The sequence below is a fragment of the Lepus europaeus genome, chromosome 13 (genome assembly GCF_033115175.1).
Source record: "Lepus europaeus isolate LE1 chromosome 13, mLepTim1.pri, whole genome shotgun sequence".
Lineage (NCBI taxonomy): Eukaryota > Metazoa > Chordata > Mammalia > Lagomorpha > Leporidae > Lepus > Lepus europaeus.
In genome coordinates this window covers 97307052-97333293 of record NC_084839.1, presented here as the reverse complement: position 1 = coordinate 97333293, position 26242 = coordinate 97307052, and the positions used below count along the sequence as shown (strand labels likewise).

The 26242-nt window shown below is 40.7% G+C and overlaps 1 protein-coding gene across 3 annotated transcripts in view; it reads right to left on the bottom strand.

Moving 5' to 3' along the window:
* Positions 1–26242, bottom strand: part of LOC133772922 (E3 SUMO-protein ligase RanBP2) — an 80570-nt gene that overhangs the window by 34253 nt on the left and 20075 nt on the right. For all 3 annotated transcript variants that reach the window (XM_062210057.1, XM_062210058.1, XM_062210059.1), the window contains exons 5-18: positions 25477–25707; positions 25039–25184; positions 19832–20024; positions 17131–17218; positions 14198–14407; positions 12035–12216; positions 11777–11952; positions 11520–11643; positions 10075–10236; positions 9673–9810; positions 9115–9261; positions 7452–7631; positions 7267–7350; positions 3228–3363 (exon numbers count right to left, since the gene is read on the bottom strand). In XM_062210057.1, the coding sequence (XP_062066041.1) occupies positions 3228–3363; positions 7267–7350; positions 7452–7631; positions 9115–9261; positions 9673–9810; positions 10075–10236; positions 11520–11643; positions 11777–11952; positions 12035–12216; positions 14198–14407; positions 17131–17218; positions 19832–20024; positions 25039–25184; positions 25477–25707 (2197 nt within the window). The remainder of the gene's footprint in view (positions 1–3227; positions 3364–7266; positions 7351–7451; positions 7632–9114; positions 9262–9672; positions 9811–10074; positions 10237–11519; positions 11644–11776; positions 11953–12034; positions 12217–14197; positions 14408–17130; positions 17219–19831; positions 20025–25038; positions 25185–25476; positions 25708–26242) is intronic.

Here is a 26242-nt window from a genome sequence, read left to right as displayed (position 1 = left end):
GGGACAGGATCGGTGCCCTGACCGGGACTAGAACCCGGTGTGCCGGCGCCGCAAGGCGGAGGATTAGCCTGTTAAGCCACGGCGCCGGCCCTTATCTTTTTTTTTTTTTTTTTGACAGGCAGAGTTAGACAGTGAGAGAGAGAGACAGAGAGAAAGGTCATCCTTCCTTTGGTTCACCCCCTAAATGGCCGCTACCGATCCGAAGCCAGGAGCCAGGTGCTTCCTCCTGGTCTCCCATGCGGGTGCAGGGCCCAAGGACCTGGGCCATCCTCCACTGCCTACCCAGGCCACAACAGAGAGCTGGACTGGAAGAGGAGCAACCAGGACAGAACCAGCGCCCCAACCAGGACTAGAACCCCGTGTGCCGGCGCCACAGGCGGAGGATTAGCCTAGTGAGCTATGGCGCTGGCCCAAATTGTTACTTATCAATAGTCACCTTGAAAGTAAATGGCTTCAACTCTCCAGTTAAAAGATACAGGCTGGCTGAATGGATTGAAAAACAAAACCTATATTTGCAGCCTACAAGAAACACATCTCACTAACAAAAATTACACAGGCTCAAAGTGAAAGGATGGAAAAAGATATTCCATACTAACAAACCAGAAAATAGTTGGTGTAGTCATCCTAATATCAGACAAAATAGACTTGAACACAAAAACTGTTAAAAGAGACAAAGAAGGGCACTATGAAATGAGTAAGGGGTCAATTCAACTGGAAAATGTGACTATAATGTATATGCACCTAATTACAGGGCACCTGGCTATTTAAAAAAAAATGTTAATGAATCTACAAGGAGACACAGACTCCAATACAGTAGTAATGGGGGACTTCAATACCCTACTTTTAGCAATGGACCAATCAACCATGCAGAAAATCAGCAAGGAAACAAGAGTTAATCGACACTATAGACCAAATGGATCTAACAGGTATCTACAGAACTTTTTAACCTACAGTTGCAGAATACACATTCTTCTCACCAGTGCATGGAATTTTCTCTAGGATAGACCACATGGTAGGCCATGAAAAAATTAAATCCTGTCATTTGCAACAAAATGGAAAGCATCATACTTTGTGAAATAAGCCACTCCTGAAACAGATATCACATGTTCTTCCTGATCTGTGATAACTAATAAAACACTTAAAAGGTACTCTATAGAAGTGAAAATGACACTTTGAACAGCCCTTGATGTGACTGTTCAGGAACAGGTTTTTCTTTATACTATTTGTTGAACTCTTTACACAGTATGGAGTTAATCTTACGTGTATGAAGTTAATTGAAAATAGATCTTAGTAAGGCCGGCGCCGTGGCTCAACAGGCTAATCCTCCGCCTTGCGGCGCAGGCACACCGGGTTCTAGTCCCGGTCAGGGTGCCGGATTCTGTCCCGGTTGCCCCTCTTCCAGGCCAGCTCTCTGCTATGGCCCGAGTGCAGTGGAGGATGGCCCAAGTCCTTGGGCCCTGCACCCCATGGGAGACCAGGAGAAACACCTGGCTCCTGCCATTGGATCAGCGCAGTACGCTGGCCGCGGCGGCCATTGGAGGGTGAACCAACGGCAAAAGGAAGACGTTTCTCTCTGTCTCTCTCCTCTCTCACTGTCCACTCTGCCTGTCCAAAAAAAAAAAAAAAATAGATCTTAGTAAAAAATAAGAATGGGAATAGGAGGAGGAGGTGGAGAAGGAGGAAGGGTGCAGTGTGGATGGGAAGGAGGGTACAATGGGAAGAATCACTATGTCCCTAAAGTTGTATTTACAAAATGCATGAAGTTTGTATACCTTAAATAAAAGGCTTCTGAGAAAAATAATTTTTTTTAAAGACAAGGGCCATTTTGATATTTTTTGTTATTTTTTTTTATTCTTATTAAGAAAAAGAAGTCTATGAACATGGGAGAAGAATCAGGGAAACTGGTCTCTCTCAGCGCCATAAAGTGACTTGTGAACACTGTCAACAAGTCATTTGAAATTTACACTGCTGTCAACTGTAAAATGAGGATCTTTGCTTTTACACATAAAAGCCACAGCAAGAATAAAGTGAGGCAATGTAAAAATGCTCAATTCACAAGCGTATATAGCACCAAAAGACCTTTTAGCCTGCACAAAGAAGAAATGGAAATTGTGATCTCAAGAAGTGCTCAGTTACTGACCATACCCAGTAATAAAAAAGCCATGGAAAAGGTTAGCCAGTGTCTTTATCCTACCTATACACACTCTATTCAATGCACAACTGTATCATCCTACATGTTTCCTGGGTTAAAAACAATTAGAGATCGTTTCTCAGCTTTTTGGCTAAATCAAATGTAAAAACAAATAGAAAAAAATACACACTACTACAGGTTGTGTGTATTATTATCTTAAATGCACACATTATTTTGGATTCTGGAATATGTGAATAATATGTGCATAATGAGATATCTTGGGAATGAGACCCAAGTCTACATACATAATTCATTTATGTTGCATAAGCACCTTTTACACATTGTCTGAAGGTGATTTTACACAGTATTTTTAGTGTACCTGCATGCATTCTGACTGTAACCTATCACATCAGATTTAAACACATGAGATTTTAAACACATTTCACCTGTAAAACTGGGATTTATTAACTATCTCTTGAGTTACTATGGTTACATACACAAAGTTCTTCTGCAAATAACCAACTCATAGCAAGTTAAATGTTTACTGTATATAAAGAGTAAATGCTTACTACACATCCATACCGACTTGTATGTACACAAATGCTCACAGTAATTATGTGAGAGAAGTGTCTTCACATTTCAAAAGTTAACTACACAGCTTGTAGATGATACAGCAAAAACTTAAAAACCTATTATGATCTAACTCAAAACTCCTGTTACCTCGATATTGTCATATTTCACAATAAATATTACCAGCCTCTCTGTACAGGCTCAAAGTAATTCCCTGAGTTTAAGTTCTTAATTAGTAATTAAGCATCTCTTAGGGTAACATTTTTCAATTTAAGGAGGGATCTCTTCAGACTCCGCTCATTTGACATGTCATTAAAGGGTTCTTTAAGCCTTCTATACAAGTCATCAGACAAAGCTTATTTTCTTTATGCTCATAAAGATTAATACCAAGAGCAGCTTTTTAAATAACATATAAGCAGACATATTGCCATATATAAAAACAAACACATATAAACAAGTCATTGAATTGAAAGAGAAGGAAGTTAAGCACTTTTATCAATCTGGGATTATCCAATTGCCTGCTCACCTGTTAATGGAGCCCCATGAAAAGTCTGTGATCCCTGATATCCATCAGGCACTGAGTCTGGTCCATAATTCTCTGTGGGCCAACGATGAGGGGATGCCGAGTTACTGCTATTTAGTTTTAATTCCTGCATTTCTTTCTATTGGAAGAAAATAATTTTAAACCATTATACCAAAAACAGAGCTGGGGAAAACTTAACAAAGTATTTTAAAATTTAATACTTGATGAGTGTGAGCATTTCGCCTAGTGGGTAAGAAAGACCCCACAACAGATTGCTCGGGTTCTACTTCCTCCTTCTGATTCCAGCTTCCAGACAACAGAGACGTTGAATAGGCAGCAGGTGATGATGGCTCAAGTGGGTGGGACCTAGATTGAGTCCCCAGGCTCAGGCTTCCCACTCAACCCAGTTCTAGCCACTGCAGGTATTAATGGAGTAAACCAGAAACAGGAAGCTCTGTCTCTCCCTAGTGTGTGCTTCTCTGTCTCTCAAATAAAACAAGAAAAAAGAAGGAAAAAAAAGCCAATCTTGCATGTGTGTGTGTTTTTTTATTATTATTAAAGATTTATTTCAGAGGCTGAGTTAGAGAGAGAGAGAGAGAGAGAGAGAGAGAGGTCTTCCATTCACTGATTTACTCCCAAATGGCTGGAGCCAGGGGCCTCTTCTGGGTCTCCCACCTGGGTTCCTTTCCAGGCCGTCAGCAGGGAGCTGGATCAGAAATGGAGCAGCTGGGACTCAAAGTGGCGCCCACATGGGATGCTCGTACCATAGGTGGAGACTTCACCTACTATGCCACGGTGCTGGCCGCTTGATGATGCCTTTTAAGAGATTCTACTTTCCAGTGAAACCTGACTATCAGATGCTATTTTAAGAGCATGATCCTTAATATGCTGAAATTTACCTGTTCCCATTCTTTCATTTTAAAAAAAAAAAAAAAGGTTACTTATTTATAAGAAAGGCAGAGTTACAGAGAGAGAAGGACAGGGAGAAATCTTCCATTCACTGGTTCACTCCCTTGATGGCCAGAACGATTAGGGCTGGGTCGGCTGAAGCCAGGAGCCAGGTGCAAGGAGCTTCTTCTGGGTCCCCCAAGTGAATGCAGGAGCCCAGGGACTTGGACCATCCTCTACTGCTTTCCTAGGTCCATTAGCAGGGAGAGCTGGATCAGAAGTGAAGCAGCCAGGACTCAAACTGGCACCCATAAGGGATGCTGGTGCTGCAGGCCATGGTTTACTGACCCCCATTCTTTCATTCTTAGTACCACTATCTTCATCCATTCATGCAAACTCTAACTTAAATAGCCTCCTAATGATTTCACCTCCATTTTCAACTTACACTTGCCTAAAACAAGCTTGATTTTTTAAAGATTTTATTTATGGGGCGGCGCGACGGCTCAATAGGCTAATACTCCGCCTGTGGCGCCAGCACACAGGGTTATAGTCCCGGTCAGGGCGCCGGATTCTGTCCCAGTTGCCCCTCTTCTAGGCCAGCTCTCTGCTGTGGCCAGGGAGTGCAGTGGAGGATGGCCCAAGTCCTTGGGCCCTGCACCCCATGGGAGACCAGGAGGAAGCACCTGGCTCCTGGCTTCAGATCAGTGCGGTGCGTCGGCCACAGTGACCATTGAGGGGTGAACCAACGGAAAAGGAAGACCTTTCTCTCTCTCTCTCTCACTGTCCACGCTGCCTGTCAAAAAAACAAAACAAAACAGAAATACATTTTGTAGTCAGTCAGGGTAAACATATCTCTCTCCTCAAACATTTATCATTTCTTTGTTTCTTTTTAGTGCCTAAGTGTATTTCTTTTTTTAATATATGGATAAACGAAAAGCTAGTATCTTGAGGTGATTGAGAGTGTTCAGTCGTCAACACTGACTAAAGAGTGTAGTAGCCAGAAATTTTTTTTTTTTTAAGATTTTTTCCTTAAGAGATATATATTTATTTGAAAGGCAGAGTTACAGAAAGAAGGGGAAGAGAGAGAGAGAGATCTTCTGTCTGCGGATTCACTCCCAAAATGATTGCAATGGCTGGATCTGGGCCAGGCCAAAGCCAGGAGCCTGGAACTCCATCTGGGTGTCCCAGATGCAGGCTGTGATTTAACCATTGTGCCATAGCGCTGCCCACCCACCCATTCTTTCATTCTTAGTACCACTGCCTTACTTTGTTCCTGCTAATCTAACCTAAATAGCCTCCTAAATGATATCAGCTCCATTTCCAACCTACACTTGCCTACAATGAAGTAGTACCACGTGGATACAGGGTCTTAAGGATTAGGGCCATCCTCTGCCACTTTCTTAGGTACATTAGCCAGGATTCCATCCAGTGCCCATATGGGATGCCAGCATTGCATGCTCTATGCTGCAGTGCTGGCCTTAGTCTTATATTTTTGAGCAGGGGAGTATCTTGGCTGGAGCTGAACTTTAAGAAGTTAAATGAAGGGGGCCAGCACTGTGGCATAGTAGGCTAAGCCTCTGCCTAGAGTGCCGGCATTCCATATGGACACTGGTTCAAGTCCTGGCTGCTCCTCTTCTGATCCAGCTCTCTGCTTATGGCCTTGGAAAGCAGCAGAAGATGGCCCAAGTCCTTGGGCCCCTGCACCCGCTTGGGAGATCTGGAAGAGGCTCCTGGCTCCTGGCTTTGGATCAGCTCCACTCCAGTCGTTGCTACCATTTGAGGAGTGAACCAGCACAATGGAAGACCTTTCTCTAACTCTGCTTCTCAATAAATAAATAAAATCTTTTTAAAAATATTTATTTATTTATTCAAAAGTTAGAGTTACATAGAGAGAGAAGGAGAGGTAGAGAGACTGGAGAGAGGTCTTCCATCCACAGGTTCACTCCCCAGTTGGCTGCAACGGAGCTGCACCGATCCAAAGCCAGGAGCCAGGAGCTTCCTCCTGGTCTCCCACGAGGGCGCAGGAGCCCAAGGATTTGTGCCATCTTCTTCTGCTTTCCCAGCCCACAGCAAAGAGCTGGATCGGAAGAGGAGCAGCCAGGACTAGAACCGGTGCCCATATGAGATGCTGGCACTGTAGGCGGCGGCTTTACCCACTACGCCACAGCTCCAGCGCCATAAATAATTTTTTTTTTTTTCTTGACAGGCAGAGTGGACATTGAGAGAAACAGAAAAGTCTTCCTTTTCCGTTGGTTCACCCCGCAATGGTCGCTGCGGCCGGTGCGCTGCAGCCAGCGCACCGCGCTGATCCGAAGCCAGGAGCCAGGTGCTTCTCCTGATCTCCCATGGGGTGCAGGGCCCAAGCACTTGGGCCATCCTCCACTCTACTCCTGGGCCACATCAGAGAGCTGGACAGGAAGAGGAGCAACCGGGACAGAATCTGGCGCCCCGACCGGAACTATAACCTGGTGTGCCAGTGCCGTAGGCAGAGGATTAGCCTCGTGAGCCGTGGTGCAGGCCCAAAATGTATTCCTAATGCTGCTCTACTTCCTAGACAACTTGACAGGTACACTGCTTTCTAGCTGTGTGGCTATCTGATCCTTTACTACTTAACAGACAACTAAATGGCAATACCATACCCAATCTCCATATCTACAAAACGCCCCTTTAAAAAATATCCTAGGGCTGGTGCTGTGGTGCAGCAGGTTAAAGCCAAGTCTGCAGCACTGGCATCCCTGCTAATGACAACTAAGAAGGTAAAAGACTTTTTGATGCTTAGATCATTTTCAATTCCTAACTACAGGTTTGATACACATCTCAACAAAAGTCAATCTGAGAATCAATTAACAGCAAGATAATTAGTGTATGTCGATAATTCAATCCAATCCAAACACTTAAGAATCTCCTCTGTGCCAAGAACCATATCATGTTTTAGACAAGACACTATCTTTGAAGAATCCAGTCTTGGAAAAGATGCACTTATAAGTGATTTCAAAAACATGCTAAGGATTAAGACATGGGTATATAACACACAGGATGATTCTATGATAGTCATAGAAGGGGAACGTTTGACCAGTTTTAGAGAAAAGGGAAGGAGAGGTCAAGGAAACAATCTTTGAATAAGGGGTACAGTGAAAGGAATCAAGTCACTTACCTTAATGTCCTCTACTTGTTGGCAGATCATTTTCAGTAAGGAATTTTGATCTTCTGCCCATCGAGGTGGTGTTTTGGGAGAATACTTGAAAAAAAATTCCAATAACAAGAATATTTAAAATATCCACAAAAGAAATATATGCCACTATGGTATAATTCATTTTAATTCATTTACTTCTGACCTACCTTGTAACTTTTACTAGGTGACAGAGAATATAAGGTGGGAGATGGTGTAGAATGTTTTATTTCTGAATCTGTATTTCGCAAAGAACCATTTTTATAAAGAGGACCTCCTTCGCTGTAGTCTTCAAGTTCCTGCATGACTGAATTCAGCATCTCTTTTACAGACTCTAGGGGCACAGGCAACTAAAAACAAAATGCATTGATCAAGGTCTTCAATTTGCAAAACTACCAAAGTAAGAACTGTAAAATGATTACAAGGACTTTATCTTAAAAATTAACTCACAGTTTTCTCATTTTCGTGAAATAAGAACTTCGTACTTTATGTAAAAACATTTTTTAAAGATTTACTTATTTATTTTGACAGCCAGAGTTACAGAGACACAGGGAGAGACACAGAAATATCTTCCATGCGCTGGTTCCCTCCCCAAATAGCTGCCAACAGCTAAGGATGGGCCAGGCTAAAGTCAGAGGAGTTTCATCCAGGTCTCCCACATGGGTAGCAAGGGCCCAAGCATTTGGGATTCTGCTTTCTTGGGCATGTTCACAGGGAGCTAGATTGGAAGTAAAGTAGCCAAGACTTGAACTGGTGCCCATATGGGATGCCGGCATTACAGGTGGCAGTCTTACGTACTATGCCACAATGCTGGCTCCAAGAACTTCACATCTGATACAAGTAATGGCAGGGGAAAGGGCAGCGACTGGTGTAGCAGTTAAGACATCACTCGGACACCTCTCTTCTGAACCTGAGTGCCTGGGGCCTCAGGTCTACACTCTGCCCTGATTCTAGTTTCCTGCTAATATGCACCCCAGGAAGTAACTGGTGATGGTTCAAGTAACTGGATCCCTGTTATCCACGTCAGAGACTCAGTCTGAGATTCCATCTTCTTTGGCTTGGTTCAGCCTTGGCTGTCAGAGGCATTTGGGCAGTGAACCAATGAATGGGGTATGTCTATCTTTCTGTATTCAAATAAATGAAATTAAAATAATAATAATAAATGTGAAAGTGTATAATCTGAAGTTTCTGACTCTAAAGTCCATGCTGCTTCTATTACTTCTGTTAGCCTTAATAATAGAGAAATGTTAACTTCATAAATTGTACAAGTATATAAACTAAATTACTAATGTTTTCTAACTGCTTTTGGATGGCGAAGAAATACAGATGATCCAATGTACCAGAAATCCTAATCTAAGAGTAGCAAAACAAATTAACCAACAAAATACTCAGGAGGTAGGATAAATACATCTCAAACTGTTGTCAGGTAGAAAACAAGACAGCCCACAGCAGATGAGAAGAAATCCTCTGAAGTTGTCAACAACTTTAACTTTCAGCAAAATTCATTAAAAACTAGCCCTGAGGCTGCAATGTTTGCTTTGATTACATTACCAAGATAACAAAATCAATGACATCCTATATTAGAAGTTTTTCTAATTCTACAAGTACTTTGCTAAGAATAAATATGTAGATTCCCAAGTTTAAAAAAAAAAAAAGACCAAAATGAAAAAGCAAAGCAAAACAGACCAAAGCAAAGCAAATTAAGAATTTACATTCCTTCCATGTCCAAATGACAAGATACTGTTTTTTGAAATTATCAAAATACAAAACCAAGGCAAAGAAACTGATCACCCAGTCACTAATAAATAGTACAGACAACAATCTGCAACTTACTTTTCGGGCCACTGAAAGATCTGAATCACTGTCATCCAAAATCTTTATTAGGTAGTCCCTGGTCTTTCTCAGATAATTTTTGCATTCTTCGTGTTCTTCGGGAGAAAGGGCATCATTTTCAATGTCTTCTGCTTTCCTGTGAAAAATCTATGCAAAGAGTGCTTTTATGAAACAAATGTTTCAATTTTTTTTAAAGGTTTATTTTTTGAGAGACAGTAACAGAGAGAGAGAAAGACAGACAAAAGTCTCCTGTTTGCTGGTTCACTCCACAAATGGCTACAACGGCTGGAGCTGGGTCAATCTGAAGCCAGGAACCAGAAGCTTCTTCTGGGTCTCTGACATGAGTGCAGGGACCCAACCACTTGGGCCATCTTCTACTGCTTTCCTAGGCCATCAGCAGGGAGCTGGATGGGAAGTGGAGCAGCCAGCACTCACACTGGCACCCATATGGGATGCCAGCACTGCAAGTGGAGGCTTAACTTACTATGCCACAACGTTGGCCCAAAAACAAATGTTACTAAAACAAAAACTCTTAATACAAGAAAAGCATCTACTTACCTGTGCAAGATTCCAGTAAGAAACAACATTTTTTATTGATTCAAAAGCAGATAGAGCATCTTCTACATTTCCATTAACTGCATCCAATATAGCAAAAGTTATATGTGCATCCTCTTCATATTCACCAATTTCAGATGCCTAAACACATTTAATAGTTTTTAGTCAAATTGCTTCTGCTTGGAGTATCAAATCCAAATGGTTTTCCAAAGATTTTACATTAATCTAATGAGATTAGTATCTTTTTTACACTTTACTGTCATAGGTTATTTGTGCCAGTGGATTTAAAAAGTAAGACTAGTATTAAATAACAAGGCAATTAATTAAAGTAGTTTACATTTCAATTTCTTTGTTTACGAACTGGAAATACACAACTCCAGTCAATTCACAAAGAGATTCTATTACCTGAATGTCTGCAGCATGAAAATGTTTAAACAGAGGATCAGTAGGTTCAGGAATACTGCTCTTCTTTTTGATTGTCTTCAACAAAGGCAAAACTTTTTTCCAATAATGAACACTTCTGACTAGGTATTCCCGTTGATCATAAAAAGAATTAAGGCTGCTGCCCTAAAACAGAAAAAGTTACAAGTACACAATCTTAAGGAACACGTGTGACTAGATTTAAGATTTATAAAAGGCAGTAAATGGTTAAAATTTGAATTCAAAATCAAGTGGAATCTGAAAAAATCACTTAGCAAGCTTATTATCAGCGATCATTGTAGACCCAAACTTTAAACACTTTCAATGATATTTCCTAAAGGGGCAACCCAATCTATTCTAGATAGTCAAAAAAAATCTGGCTCTTTATCACACTTTGGTCAAAGTGCTAACCATCTTTAAAGTAATTTCATCAACAAAGAGATCTGAAATATTCAGAAATATCAGTAATACTCCTACTTTCAATGTCCTGCACAACTTAATACATAAAAAAAGGTTTTCAGTCTAACAACAATATCCTAAGTAATAACATTTATACTGATAAAAGATTTATGATGTACCAGGCAGTATTCTTCTGAGTGCTTGTATTTAAGTATATTAACTATTTTGTGGCAAAATAAAAAACATTTCACCTAGCATATGAACAAGCTGCTTTTTCCAGAATTTAAAAACTCCATTAGAAATGCATGGATTGGGGCCGGCACTGTGGCACAGTGGGTTAATCCTCCGCCTGCAGCACTGGCATCCCATATGGGCACCAGTTCTAATCCCAGCTGCTCCTCTTCCAATCCAGCTCTTTGCTATGGCCTGGGAAAGCAGTAGAAGATGGCCCAAGTGCTTGGGACCCTGCACCAGCGTGGGAGACCTGGAAGAAGCTCCTGGCTCCTGGTTTTGAATCAGCCCAGCTTCAGCTGTTGCGGCCATTTGGGGAGTGAACCAGCGGACGCAGGACCTTTCTCTGTCTCTCCCTCTCACTGTAACTCTACCTCTCAAATAAATAAAAATCTTTATTAAAAAAAAAAAAAAAAGAAAAAGAAAGAAATACATGGTTTAAAAGAGTACGACAGGTCAGCATTGTGGCATAGCAGGAAAAGCCACGGCCTGCAAGACCAGTATCCCATATGGGCACCAGATTGAGTCCCAGCTGTTCGACTTCCAATCCAGCTCCCTGTTGACGTGCCTGGGAAAGTACCCTGGTTCCTGGCTTTGGTCTGGTCCAGTCCTGACCATTGCAGCCATTTGGGGAGTGAACCAATGGATGGAAGATCTCTCTTCCTCTTTCTCCTGTTTAAGTGTGCCTTTCAAACAATTTTTAAACCATAAAATAAATAAATAAATAAAAATAAAATAAATAAATAAAACAAAAAACGAAGACAATGTTCCTAAAACCATTTACGTTCTAGTGAACTCACCGTTCTCTGAAGGTATTTTGCCCAGTGTACAAGCAGAGAAGGTTGAAGGCCATGTTTCTCCTGGCCCCTTAGTGTGTGCATCTCATGCTGAACTAGAAGTCGTAATTTTGCTGAGGCTCCAGGTCTAAAAGAAGTTTCAATAAAACCACTTTAAAAACATACATTCAACATTTACATCTATGCTATGATATGACAAATTAAATTTTCAGTAAAACCCAGGCAATAAGTTAAAAGAATACTTTCAGATTATTACTTACATTGCCTTTCTGTGAATTAGATTACAAACTGCATCCCACCAAGTCTTCTGCCTCTCTGTACAAAGCTGTTTACACACAGGAAGTGGCAAGCATAGAGGCTGATAGGAGCTATTGTGAGAATTACATTTCTCCTTTAATTGTAAGTAGCTGGTATATATTACTCCGAGTAAAAATACCTGTTTCATTTAAAGAAAATTTAATTTAAGAAAAAAATTAAACAAAATTCAGAATATTTACTTTGTTAAAATCTTTGCTTACTTCAAGATCTAAAATACATATGGATTCAGGTGCATTTGTTTCAAGTCTTGAAGTTTCCTGGGGCAGATGATGAAAAAGCTGTTTTAGCCATTTTCGAATTGCAGGTAAGTCAGGCATTGAATTCCATTGTAAGCCAAGCCAGGTAAGGTGCTGAAGACTGCCATTATGCGCACGAACAGCACCTGAAATAAAGGAGGGAAATGGCTTGAGGTCTTGGAAACCTTCACTGTGTTATTAGGTTTGTTAAAAATAACACACAGTAAAGGTGTCTTAATTATATATTTGCTTTGCTATATTACAACTGAGGGAAATTCTATGATAAGCAAAAGTCTTATGCTCTTATTAAATGCATTCACACCTTGTATCTAGGAATGTAACAGTTGTGATGGAAAGAATTTTGTCTTTCAAGCCCACTAACACAATGAAAACTCTACAGAATCAATAAAATAAAATCTACTGAGCAATCAAATAAAGAATGCCCATCAAACAAGAAATCTTCAAACATTTCCCTTTCAGTAGACACTAGAACAATGGGATGACACTACGTTAATCCTCTGATATAGTAGAGAACTGAGGGGCTTCTGAAAACATGAAGAGGCTCAATCTTCTCAACGTTTGTTAATTTACAGGAGACTTGAAGATGTTCACCTCCTTTGTTCCAATATTCTGTTTTTAAGAATCTCTATGGAAAAAAATGTCTGAAATGCAGACAGTTTATATATCAAACTATGAGATAAGGATGAGAACTTCCATCCACTGCTCACTTCCCCACTACCCAAAAAGCACACTTAAGACAGGAGATGGGAACTTCATCTAGGTCTCCAAATGAATAAAAAGAACTCAATTACTTGCGCCATTACCATTGCCTCTCAGGGTCAATATTAACAGGAAGCTATAATCAGGAGCTAGAACCCTGAATCCAGGTATTCAATGCAAGACATGGGCATCCTAACCATTGGCTTAACCACTAGGCCAGATGCCTGCTCCTCCCAATACTATTCTGTTTTGCTTTTTTTTTTTTTTTTTTTTAAGATTTATTTATTTATTTTAAAGAGTTAGAGAGATTGTCCATCTGCTAGTTCACTCCCCAAAGGACCACAACAGCCAAGGTTGAGTAAGGTTGAAGCCAGGAGCTTCTTCTGGATCTCCCACATGAGTGCAGGGCCCAGGCACTTGGGCCGTCTTTTGCTGCTTTCCCAGGTGTGTTAGCAGGGAGGGAGCTGGATCAGAAGTGGAGAATCAAACCAGCAGGAATCAAACCAGGACCTATATGGGATGCTGGCACTGCAGACAGCAGCTTTACCTGTTACACCACAGCACCAGCTCCCAAAGTACTAATCTTAACAGAGGGAAAACTACAAGCAACTTGGAAGTACAACAGAAAATGTAGTAAGTAAATTATAATTAATCCATTAAGTCCCAAGTTTTCAATTTATGACATACTATCTACTTCAAAGTCACCATAAGTGACTGCTCAATTTAAGTCTTCACTGGTTTCCTACAGATAGGACAATGGAACATAGTTGATTAAATAAAAAATTACAATGCAATTAAAGGTGATAGAGTTTTGGGGTCGGCACCGTGGCACAGTGGGTTAATCTTCCGCCTGCTGACCAGCACCCCATATGGGCATCGGTTCTAGTTGCTCTTCTTCTGATCCAGCTCTCTGCTATGGCCTGGGAAAGCAGAAGATGGTCCAAGTGCTTGGGCCCCCGCACCCGCGTGGGAGACTGGGAAGAAGCTCCAGCTCCTGGCTTTGGATCGGCACAGCTCCAGCCGTTGCGGCTATTTGGGGAGTGAACCAGCGGAAGGAAGACCTGTCTTCCTCTCACTGTCTGTAACTCTGTCAAATAAATAAATAAAATCTTTAAAAAAAAAAAAAAAAAGGTGATAAGAGTTTTAAAATAGATACTTTGGGACAGAATTCATGCAAGCAGCAAGACAAACCATACTTACAATATAAAACAACTATTTAGAAGAAAAATATATGCCACTTACACCATTGCCCGCCAACCACCACAAAAACAAAACAAATCCTGAACAGACTACAGGAAAACATTGTCAGTATTTCTTAGTAATGAGAGCATGGGCAATTTATTCACTTTTCTCCTAATGCAAAAAGTGTTAATCAGCAGAATGCTTCTTTTCAAACATTCAACTCACCAACATCATATCTAGCCAACTCATCAGACTCTGGTATATGCACATCAATGTTTCCAATATCATCATCACCAAGAAAAGATTTATCCTTAGATGACCGACTGGAAAATAGAGCATCATATAAAGCAGACTGTCCACTTTTATTGGCAAAAGATTCCACAATCTCTTTCAAAAAATCTTGCTTGCCATGACTTAAGTTTATCAACATGTGCCCTGAAAAACAAAATAAATTATTTCCATTATTTAAAAAGATACAGATTCTAATTACTTCCATGTCCCAATTGTTTCATTCATATGCCCAAAGCGAAAGTACAGTGATTATCTCAAATTTAACCCTTCAACCCTAAAACCACAGTTGGACAAGAAGTATGTGCTTACTGAGAAAACAAACATATTGAAATTTAAGACAATCGGTATATATATGACAGAATCAAAGACAGGCATATGTATGAAAAATGCCAGAAGTATGTAATTTTAGATGGAAAGTCTAAGATTTATGTAGCCATAAAACAGTAAAGCCAAGTTCTCATTTCTGGTCTGATAAAATGATTTCTAGGCCGGCGCCGTGGCTCAACAGGCTAATCCTCCGCCTAGTGGCGCCGGCACACCGGGTTCTAGTCCCGGTTGGGGTGCCGGATTCTGTCCCGGTTGCCACTCTTCCAGGCCAGCTCTCTGCTGTAGCCCAGGAGTGCAGTGGAGGATGGCCCAAGTGGTTGGGTCCTGCACCCCATGGGAGACCAGGATAAGCTACTGGCTCCTGCCTTCGGAACAGTGCGGTGCACTGGCCGCAGCGCGCCAGCCACGGCGGCCATTGGAGGGTGAACCAATGGCAAAAGGAAGACCTTTCTCTCTGCCTCTCTCTCTCACTAGCCACTCTGCCTGTCAAAAAGTAAAAAAAAAAAAAAAAAAAAAAAAAAAAAAAAAGATTTCTAAACCTACCTGGATCAGAATCTTCCTTTAAATAGCTTTTAAGAAGTAATACTTACTTCCAGGCCCTACCTGACAGATTTTTATTCCACTGATTTGGGATGAGCAATCTATTTTAAAAACACCCTTTGCATAAAGCAATGACATATAACATGAACCCTGAAAACATACTGAAAGAAATCAGTCATAAAACATCATATATTTTATGATTCTTTTTATATAAAATGTCCAGAATAGGAAAATTGAAAGAGAGAAATAGAATAGTAGATGCCTAAGGCTAAGGAGTTTCGGGTAAAGGTACAGTTACTACTAAGTATTCTACAGAATTTCATTATGGGGAGATGAAAAATAAAAAAGATCAAAAACTGATTGTGGACCGGCGCCGTGGCTCAATAGGTTAATCCTCCGCCTGCAGCGCAGCCACCCCAGGTTCTAGTCCCTGTTGGGGTGCCAGATTCTGTCCCAGTTGCTCCTCTTCCAGTCCAGCTCTCTGCTGTGACCCGGGACTGCAGTAGAGGATGGCCCAGGTCCTTGGGCCCTGCACCCGCATGGGAGACCAGGAGGAAGCACCTGGCTCTTGGCTTCAGGTCGGCACAGCGTGCTGGCCACAGCGTGCAAGCCGTAGCGGCCACTTGGGGGGTGAACCAACAGAAAAAGGAAGACCTTTCTCTCTCTCTCTCACTGTCCAACTCTGCCAGTCAAAAAAAAAAAAAAAAAAAGTAAAAATAAAAAAACTGTGACGATGATTGCTCAACTCTGGGAACATACTAAAAATCAATGAACTGTTTTTTAAACAGGCGTATCATAGAGTACACAAATTAAATCTCAAGCACGGGTTAATTCTAATTTGGTTACCACCAATTATTATCTCTTAGCAAACTTGAATACTCAGAGGAAAAACAAAACAACCAAGCAAGCAAACAAACAAAAAAACACAGTTGATTTTACTAACTGTGACACCTTGCAAAAGCACCTGTGACAGCCCTGCAAAGGTAGAAGGAAAAATGGGGGCAGTGGAAAGTCACTTTAAGAACTGCAAATCGGGCCGGCACAGTGGTGCACTAGGTTAATCCTCTGCCTGCGGCACTGGCATCCCATATGGAGGCTGAGTTCTAGTCCTGGTTGCTCCTCTTCCAGTCCAGCTCTCTGCTGTGGCCCAGGAGGGCAGTGGACGGTGGCCCAAGTGCTTGGGACCCTGCACCCGTGTGGGAGACCAGGAAGAAGCTCCTGGCTCCTGGCTTCGGATAGGCCTAGCTCCAGCCATGGCGGCCATTGGGGGAGTGAACCAACAGAAGGAAGACCTTTCTCTCACTGTCTGTAACTTTACCTGCCAAATAAATAAATAAAAATCTTTAAAAAAAAAAAAAAAAAAGAACTGCAAATCTAACTCCTATCAAAAATCGGGTTTTGGGATACAAGAGCAACATAAGCTCTGACAGATCAGTTTACAGGAACTCTGAACACTACTTCTTGCTCGTTACAAAGTTTACCCAATTCTCCAACAAAACTGCTCCTGATTGATTTACTGGCTACATGACTCTCAAAGATTTTGCCTTGGGAAAATTACAAATATGTAACAGACCTGTAGGATGCATCCAAGAAAACCAGAACTGAGAATAAATCTACCACAAGAGCAGCAGTCTAGAAGAATATTAGAATGTATATGATAATATGTATAATTATCACTATCTTCCTCTATATGTACTCAGCTCTTAAGGGAGAGACCAGTATCTTCTTCATCTTTGTATTTCCACAAGCAAAATAATTATCTAATGGCAAAAAGAAGGGATTAAGAAGTTATATCCATCTGAAAGCAAACAGTATCCATTGTTTCTTTTGTAAAGAATGTATCATTTATCCCAATCCTTTCCATATGTACTGCCCTTATCTAACAGGCCAAAGAGAAACAATTATAACCATTTATCTTCTGGACGACAAGAAGAATTTATCACCAGATATGCCCTAACAGAAATCCTCATCTTCCTTTTTTAATCAATCACTACAGTTACCTGATTGGCTCAGTCGATCATAAGCCATCATTTCCAGCAGATTTTGTCCAGTTTCTCCTTTTATTAATTTAATCTTTGGTCTGGGAACCTGGCAATTTTAAAATAAAAAAATCTTAATGCAGTGATATCTGTATTTCTAACAAATGTTTCATTCTATTACACTGTATTTTATTGATAACAGTTAACCAATGATTAAACTGAATTGGAAAACAGAATGAAAAACAAGAAATTTATATAATCTATACTTTTTTGAGATACTTCTTGTTTTTCTTTTTGGTGCTACTTAAAAAGTCTTAATTTTTTTTTTTTTTTTTTTTTTTTAAGATTTATTTATTTGAAAGAGTTAGGGAGGAGAGACAGAGATATCTTCCATCCACTAATTCATTCCCCAAACGGCCAGGCCAAAGCCAGGAGTCAGGAGCTTCTTCCAGATCTCTGATGTGGATGCAGGGGTCCTTGGGCCATCCTCCACTGCCTTCCCAAGCACATTAGCAGGGAGCTGGGTTGAAAGTGCAGCAGCCAGGACTCAAAGGGGCGCTTATATGGACTGCCAGCATTGCAGGCTGCAGCCTTATCCCTGCCCCACGTTGCTGGCCACCAATCTCAATACTTTTACAAAAGAATTTTGTTAGTATCTGAAGGCAGTTATCATATCTTCTTTGCACTATTGTATTTATTCATCGTTCTTTCAGCTTTTCCTCATGGGGCATGATCTGGAGTCCATTTCCTCTTAGAATTGATTTAGTTTACCCCTGTGGTAATTCAGTTATCTATACTAATGTGCTGTCCACATGTGGCATTTCCAAGTATGGCTTCACTGGCTTAAAGCAAGTTGACATCTGTTCTGTTTATGCAGAATATAAAAGTAACGTAACTAAATTCTCCATTTCCCTGAATGTTAACTCGAATGTGCTTTCGGCAGATTTTCTGAGAAGTGCCTCTCAAATAAATAAATAAATCTTAAAAAAAATTTTTTTTGAGGGGGCTGCTGTTTTGTTGAACTGTATGTTAAGCCACCACTTACAACACCAGACATCATCTATCAGAACCCTAGGCTGAGTCTCAGCTGTTCCACTTCCGATCCAGCTCACTGCTCTGGCTTGGGAAGGCAGTAGAAGATGGCCCAGGTCCTTCGGCCCCTGCACCCACATGGGAGACCCGGAAGAAGCTCCTGGCTCCTGGCTTCGGATTGGTGCAGCTCCGGACGTTCCGGTCATCTGGGGAGTGGACCAGTGGATGGAAGACCTCTTGCTCTGTTTCTACCTCTCTCTGTAACCCTGTCTTTCAAATAAAATAAATCTTTTTCTTTAAAGATTTATTTATTTATTTGAAAGTCAGAGTTACACAGAGAAAGGAGAAGCAGAGAGAGAGGTCTTCCATCCAATGGTTCAATCCCCAATTGGCCACAACGGCTGGAGCTGCGCCAATCCAAAGCCAGGACCAGGAGCTTCCTTCATGTCTCCTACGTGGGTGCAGGGGCCCAAGAACCTGGGCCATCTTCCACTGCTTTCCCAGGCCAGAGCAGAGAGCTGGATCGGAAGAGGAGCAGCCGGGACTAGAACCAACGTCCCTATGGGATGCCTGCGCTTCAGGCTAGGGCGTTAACCCCCTGCCCCACAGCGCCGACCCCTAAAAAAAAAAAACATTAAAAAGTAAAACCAAGATTAAGGTTGAACAATGAAGAAACACAAATAATAATAACAGCAATGAACATTGGAAGATGCATATCAACACCGTGCTTAAAAGATTCAAATAATAAAAACTAGAAGGAGGAGCATTCTCTTAAAAAGTAGTGAGTTCCGGGGCTAGCTTCATCCAGCTTCTTGTAAAACACCTGGCAAGGCCCTGCCACCCATGTGAGAGATCCAGATGGAGTTCCTAGCTTCAGCCTTGCCCAGCCCCGGTTTTTATAATCATTTGGGGAGTGAACCAGAAGACAGATCTCTCCTCTTACTTTTTCAAATAGTAAATAAATACTTAAAAATAAATAGAAGCATTGAGTTCTTCCTACCCATCTAATTAAAAAATTCATTTTCTAAAGCATATTCATTTTTATAAGCCTAACTTAATGCTTCTGAGGAGACTGTTTTTCATTTCAGAAGTAAAGCAAGCTTATTAAATTTTAAAAAATTAGGCCAGGATGTATTAGCCAGCATCATACCTTAAAAAAAAAAAAAATGGACACCATTTTGACATTATTTCCTCCTTGTCATAGTCTATGTAAACACAATGTTTTATGCTTTCAAAAATGACCATACTATCACATACTGTGACATTTATTACATACTATCAAATGGTATAGACTTTATATACATATACAACTTCAACTAATGTTATTAAATCTATCATAACTTATGTAAACTATCCCCTGAAAATTTGCTTATTTATATGTTTTTGTCAAAGTCATACACATCTTTTTAAATATATTTGAGATTATCTGCCGATTACACATTCCCCCGAAATAGCAAAGTAAAAAGATCAAATTCTCTGAACAGTCTTCAAAAATAGTCATGGCAACACAGACTACCACCAACAGCACACCAACATAATGTATTCACCAACCTCCTCAGTATGGTGTCCATCTTCATTTTTTACCTCTCAATATAATTTAACTTAATTCTATGGGTTTGTTCACATATTTTCATTACATACCAGGAAAAACACAACAAAGTCCCAGTACCTAAAACTGGAAAAAGCTTACCTGAAACGCTATGAGATAGCACAAGGCAGCCAGCTCAGAGAGCGCGCGCCACTGTACATCGCTATGCTGACCCATCTTCAAGAGCAGGGAGCCAGCGTGCATGTAGAAATGTCCTTTCACTTCTAAGAACGCTGCTGACAGTTCATCATTTCCACCCACAGAAGATTTCACAGACTGCAGAGCATCATCAAAGCTGTAATAGTAAAACAGTAAGCACGTACTCTAACCTGCTGCACTGTCTCATTAACTCAAAATTAAGTCTACTTCATGCTTCATCTTCCAATTTTGAACTCATAATAGTCCTTAGTCTCTATTTCATGGATTATGAATCACCTAGTTATTACTTTTATCCTGCACATTGCCCATACTTCCAACTTAATCTCTAGAACAGGGGTGGGGAACATCCAGCCCGTGAGCCACACGGGGTCCATAAAATCATTTAGTCTGGCCTCACCAAGTCAACTGTAGGCAGGAATTAAAATTCAATAAATCTAGAGCAGGTTAATTTTTAAGTTGGTAATTATGTATAGCCCGTGAATGATGTTATAAATATTAAAATGTCCCTTGACAGAAAAAACTTTCCATATCACTGCTCTACATCTTATTTTAAATCAGAGAAAAGATACAATTCAAGTAGGATTACTGATTACAAGTGAATATTTGACAATAAACTGGAAAGTTGGAAAACTTTTCATTTCAGAAAAAATGCAAGCTATTTTCTAGATTCTTCTTGATCCACATTATTTCAGTATTTAATCCAAAGTTGGAATTTCTCAAATTAGATACTCCATTGCCAAACAGCAATAACTAACAGATATTTGGCTATCAGTAACACGACTGCTCTCCACATTATATAACTACAAACTTATAAAACTATTTCTTATAATCTATATTCTATTAAGTGCCTATATATCCTAATGATCTTTACTTTGTAATAAAAGTAAAAAAGAAACAAATATGAAGCATGACTTGTTTTTTAAAGATTTATTTGAGGGATCAGAAGTATGAATATAGTGGGTAAACACAGCATCTGTGGCTCTGACAACCCATTAGGATGCCAGTTCAAGTCCTGGTTGCTCCACTTCCAATGCAGCTCCCTGTTAATGCACTTAGCAAAGCAGAAGATAGAACCAAATACTTGGGCCCCTTTGCCCACAGGGGGAGACGTGGAAGAAGCGCCTGGCTTCTGGCTTTGGATTAGCACAGCTCCAGCCATTGCAGCCATCTATGTAGTTAACCAGCAGATGGAAGCTCTCTCTGTTGTTCTCTCTCTGTCTCTATCTTTCTGTAACTCTGCCTTTCAAATAAACAAACAAATCTTTAAAAAAAATCAAAAAGACAAACCAAAATTGTCTCCAATAATTTCCATCCAAGAAAGGATAATTAAAAATAATAATAATAATAGGGGCCAGCGCCGTGGCTCACTTGGTTAATCCTCCACCTACGGCGCTGGCATCCCATGTGGGCACCGGGTTCTAGTCCCGGTTGCTCCTCTTCTAGTCCAGCTCTCTGCTGTGGCCTGGGATGGCAGTGGAGGATGGCCCAGGTCCTTGGGCCCCTACACCCGCATGGGAGACCAGGAGAAGCACCTGGATTTGGCTTTGGATCGGCGCAGGGCACCGGCCATATCTGCCATCTGGGGGGTGAACCAATGGAAGGAAGACTTCTGTCTCTCTCTCTCTCGCTAACTCTGCCTATCAAATTAAAAAAAAAAAAAAACTCTATAAAAAAATAATAAAAATATGTATTTGAAAGGCAACACGCCAGAGGGTGGGAACAGATAAATCTTCCATCCACTGATTCACTCCCCAAATGGTTCCAACAGTTGGGGTTGGGCCAGGCCAAAGCCAGGAGCATGAAACGACACCTGGGTCTCCCATAGGGTGACAGGTTCCTAAGTCCTTGGGTCATCCTCCATTCCTTTCCCAGGTTCATAAGCAGGAAACTGGACAGGAGGCAGAATAGCCAGGACTCAAACTGGCACTCCAATATGGTATACTGGTGTTTCAAGCAGCAGCTTAGCAATCTGTGCCACAACACTGGCCCCTGTAGCAAGATTCTAAATTAGCTTAGAATCAAGAAAACAGAGCTACAGGGGATCCACAAGGATAAATTTATTGTGCAATAGTATTAAATTTCTTCTCTCTTCATTCTCATTTTCATAGATATACCATAGCTAAGTTTCCCAGAGGCTTTATGACATCACTGAGAATCAAGCTGTGTTTTATTATGTCAGACACTAAACAGATTTACAAAAACACAAAAGGATAGAGAGGTGGAGATGCTGATTGCACAACCTGAACAATTTATATTGTACGCATCTGCTGAAATATTGTACTGTGTGTGCCTCATAAAAATGTACAAATGGAGGCCGGCGCTGTGGCGTAGTGAGTAAAGCCACCGCCTGCAGTGCCAGCATATGGGCACTGGTTCGAGGCCCGGCTGCTCCACTTCCGATCTAGCTCTGTGCTATGGCCTGGGGAAACAGCAGAGGATGGCCCAAGTCCTTGGGCCCCTGCACCCAGGAGGGTGATCCAGAAGAAGCTCCTGGCTTTGGATCGGCACAGCTCCAGCTGTTGTGGCCAATTGGGGAGTGAACCAGAGGATGGAAGACACCTCTCTCTCTCTCCAGAGGATGGAAGACACCTCTCTCTCTCTCTCTCTCTCTCTGCCTCTCCTCTCTCTCTGTGTAACTCTTTCAAATAAATAAATCTTTTTTAAAAAGTATAAAAATCAATAAATCTTTTAAAAAATGTACAAGTGTTACATGATAAAGTTTTAAATGAAAAAGTATAAATATGTAATGTCAATAAAAATTAATTTTTAAAATGCAAAACTAGGGACATGTGGTGCAGCAATTAAGACATCGCTTTAGACACCTGCCTCATATTACAGTGCCTGGTTTATGTCTTGGTTTCACTCCTGATTCCAGCTTCCTGCTAATGTGTGTCCTTCAAAGGCAATAGATGATGGTTAAAATACTTGGGAGCCTGCCAACCATATGGGGGACCCAGATTGAGTTCTGGGCTCCTCGCTTATCCTAGTATATTCCATTTGGGGAGTAAACCTGAGGATGGAAGATCCATCTATCTCCCAAATAAATACAAATAAATAAAATAAGTAAACAAAAATAAAAAAATAAAGAAAAGCAAAACAATGCCACTCTTCTCACAACTGCTTTTGTCCTTTGGGAAATAACTTTCTCATTTAAAAGGCTATTGCTGTTAGCATACAAAGGGCTCAATTACATTTTTAGTGTATAAGTATTTTTAAATTTTTCTGATGAAATTTCTAATATGACACTGATATAAATAACCTACAAAGAAAGATGTCTGGAGTTCCAAGAATGTAAAAGGATCTTTTGACCAAAAAATTTAGTATATATAAGCTATCCAATGTCCTAATTATTTTCAAAAATAATCTGCAAGTTGGTTTTCTTGAATACTGCTTTAAAGAGTTAATGAGAGACAGAGAAAGAGAGAAATCTTCCATCCACTGATTCATTCCCTACGTGGTCGCAATGGCCAGGGCTGGGCCAGACTAAAGACAGGACCTTCTTCCACATGAGTGGAAGGGGCCCAAGCAGGCGCATTACCAGGGAGCTGGACTCGAAGTAGAGTAGCTGGGACTTGAAGAATGCTCATATAAATGCCAGTGTTGCAGGCGGGCGGCTTTACCTGCTATGTCACAATGCAAGTCCTGAATACTGCTTTTATCCCCCTTAGGACACTAGAAACTTTTTCAAGGACACTATCTACCCCCTAGGCCCTCTTTCCATATGCCATTTGGGGAAACAAAAAATAACTTCCCAAGAAATAGACAGCCTAAGCCAGGGATCAGCAAACTGTTTCCACAAAGTGTCAGCCACTAATGTGGCTTTTCAGAAATACAGTCTCTGTCACAACCACTCAAGCCCACCCCTGTGGAGTGTAAGCGGCTACACAACAGGTAAACTGAGACACACCATGTTCCAATAAACCTTTATTTATAAAATCATGAGGCCTTTGAGTTTACAAGGCCATAATTGGTTCACAAACTCTAATTCGTCATGCTTTAAACTAACATACTCAAACTAAAGTTCAATTGATATTTTTTAGAGTTTTAGAAAACAGAGATAACTAGTCCTCAAACTGAGAGTTTAAGAAAACAGAAAATGTAGACATGTGAGTCATTCTGTATTGTGTATATTAAGTGAAAACTGTTGAGACAGTAGTCACTGGAGCACCATGGGTTAAGTTGCCACTTGGGAGGCCTGCAACCCATACTAGAATGCTTGGTTCAAGTCCTGGCTACTCCACTTCCATTCCAGCTTCCTGACAATGTGCCTGGGAAGGTGATGGCTCCTGGCCCCAGTTCAGGCTATTGTGGGCATTTGGTGGGTGAACCATTAAGTGAAGATATGTCAATCTGCCTTCCAAATAAATAAATCTTTTTTTGAAAAAAAGAAAATCTTTTCTGAAATATTAGTGATGTTAAGTGCTTATACATCTGAACCCAGCCATTTAACAGAAGAAGAACCTTACTATCTAATTTTCACTCAAGATAGCCCCCTTTTAAAAATAAAATATGGAGGAGTTGGCATTGTGGCATAGCAAGTAGAGCCACCGCCTGCAGTGCCAGTATCCCACCTGGGTGCCAGTTCCAGTCCCAGCTGCTACACTTCCAATCCAGCTCTCTGCTATGGCCTGGGAAAGCAGTAGAAGGTGGCTCAAGTGCTTTGGTCCCTGCACCCGCATGGGAGACCCGGAAGAAACTCCTGGCTCCTGGCTTCAGAAAGGCTCTGCTCCAGCCGTTGGGGCCATTTGGGGAGTGAACCAGTGGATGAAGGGCCTCTCTCTCTCCCTCTCTATAACTCTGCCTTCCAAATAAAGAAATAAATCTTTTTTAAAAACAGTAAAATATGGAATAGTTACAACATTCATTTTACTCTTTATTAAGCATAATAAAATCTAAATTATTTAACTATAAGGCCAATTTTAATCAAATTTAAACTATATGAATTGTCTTTAACATTCAAATTCCGACAAAACCAATTATACCATCCCCAGAAAGTAAGTATAATTAGGATTCCCTCCAAGTGGTTTATCTTACTCACTATAACTCCAAGGAGCTAGAAATTATGATGTGGTAAAGAAGTCAAAAAAAAAAAAAAAAAAAAGGGCATCAGTAGTTTATGCTAAATTACACTGTTCACAAAATCAACATACCTTTCTAGTAATTCTCTACTTTCCTGCACATCCCTGATAGAAAGTGTAAGATGCATAAGGTTAGCATACGCCAGAAGTAAGTCTTTATTGGTTGTTCGCCAGTTACTTTTATCAGAGTCCAAACACTGTAGAGATTCCAGATACTCCTGTTTTGTAGAAAAAGCCAAGTTGCAAAACTTTTATGCTAAAAATCTCTTCATCCATTCTTATCACATAGTGATTTTTACATTAGAATTTAAGTAAAATCACCAAAATATATAACCAATTTGTCACCCCCCCAACCCATCACAAATCAAAATGATCCTTGTAACAATTTCATCTTAAATTTTTTTTTTACATAAACAAGTGAAATTTAAGTCTTAGAGGGTGCTGTTTCTGTACAAAGAGACATGATAATCATTAATGTACAAGCACGGAGACAAAAGAGCTTTTACCTACCTTAAGAGTCTGGACAACGCATGAATTCCATTCTAAACTTGCACGCAAAGCTATGTTCTTCTCTCTCTCATGACAATGGGCCACAGCATCCTTCAATCTTTTATTTGAGCGATACAGTTCCACTAGTCGGATGTTCATATGGACATCATCAGGTCTTGTGTAAAGTTCTGACTGGATCAAGTCAAAAAGTTTATTCCATCCATCTTCACCTTTACAATCTAAAAGCTGCTCCTATTTGAGAATAAAAATCATTAGTTAGGAGAGTCTCACCAAAAGTACCATCTTACAATCTTATTAACCCCTTCAAAGAGCTGCTTCCAGCTTAGAAGCTAAACCTCAATAACTTTATATGGAGAGCTTACAGGATTACCACAGGAGCTGTGGTTACCTAGGGATTAGCAAGCCCACTGCCCACATCCCTGCATAGCACAATCACCAGAATCCTGGCCTCACCCTAATCCCAGTCAACCCTCACTGCGAGATCCTATCTTCAAGCTGCTCAGTATCTCAGAATCTGAATCCCTCAGAGCTCCCACCATGCTGTTTTCCTCATCATCTTCTCAAAGCACAGTCCTCATCTCCTGGCCTTACGTGAGTAAGGATACTCCATGGGAGTATCCAACCCTCTGCCATAACTTTTCCTCTCTTGGACTACACACAAGAGAAAGAAGGTAAGATTGTGGCTTTACTCCTCATTGCCTCCTCCAAACCCCAGCTCCTTTCACACCTCTTGTAAATATTTCCCTCACTTTGTAACTGGAATAAG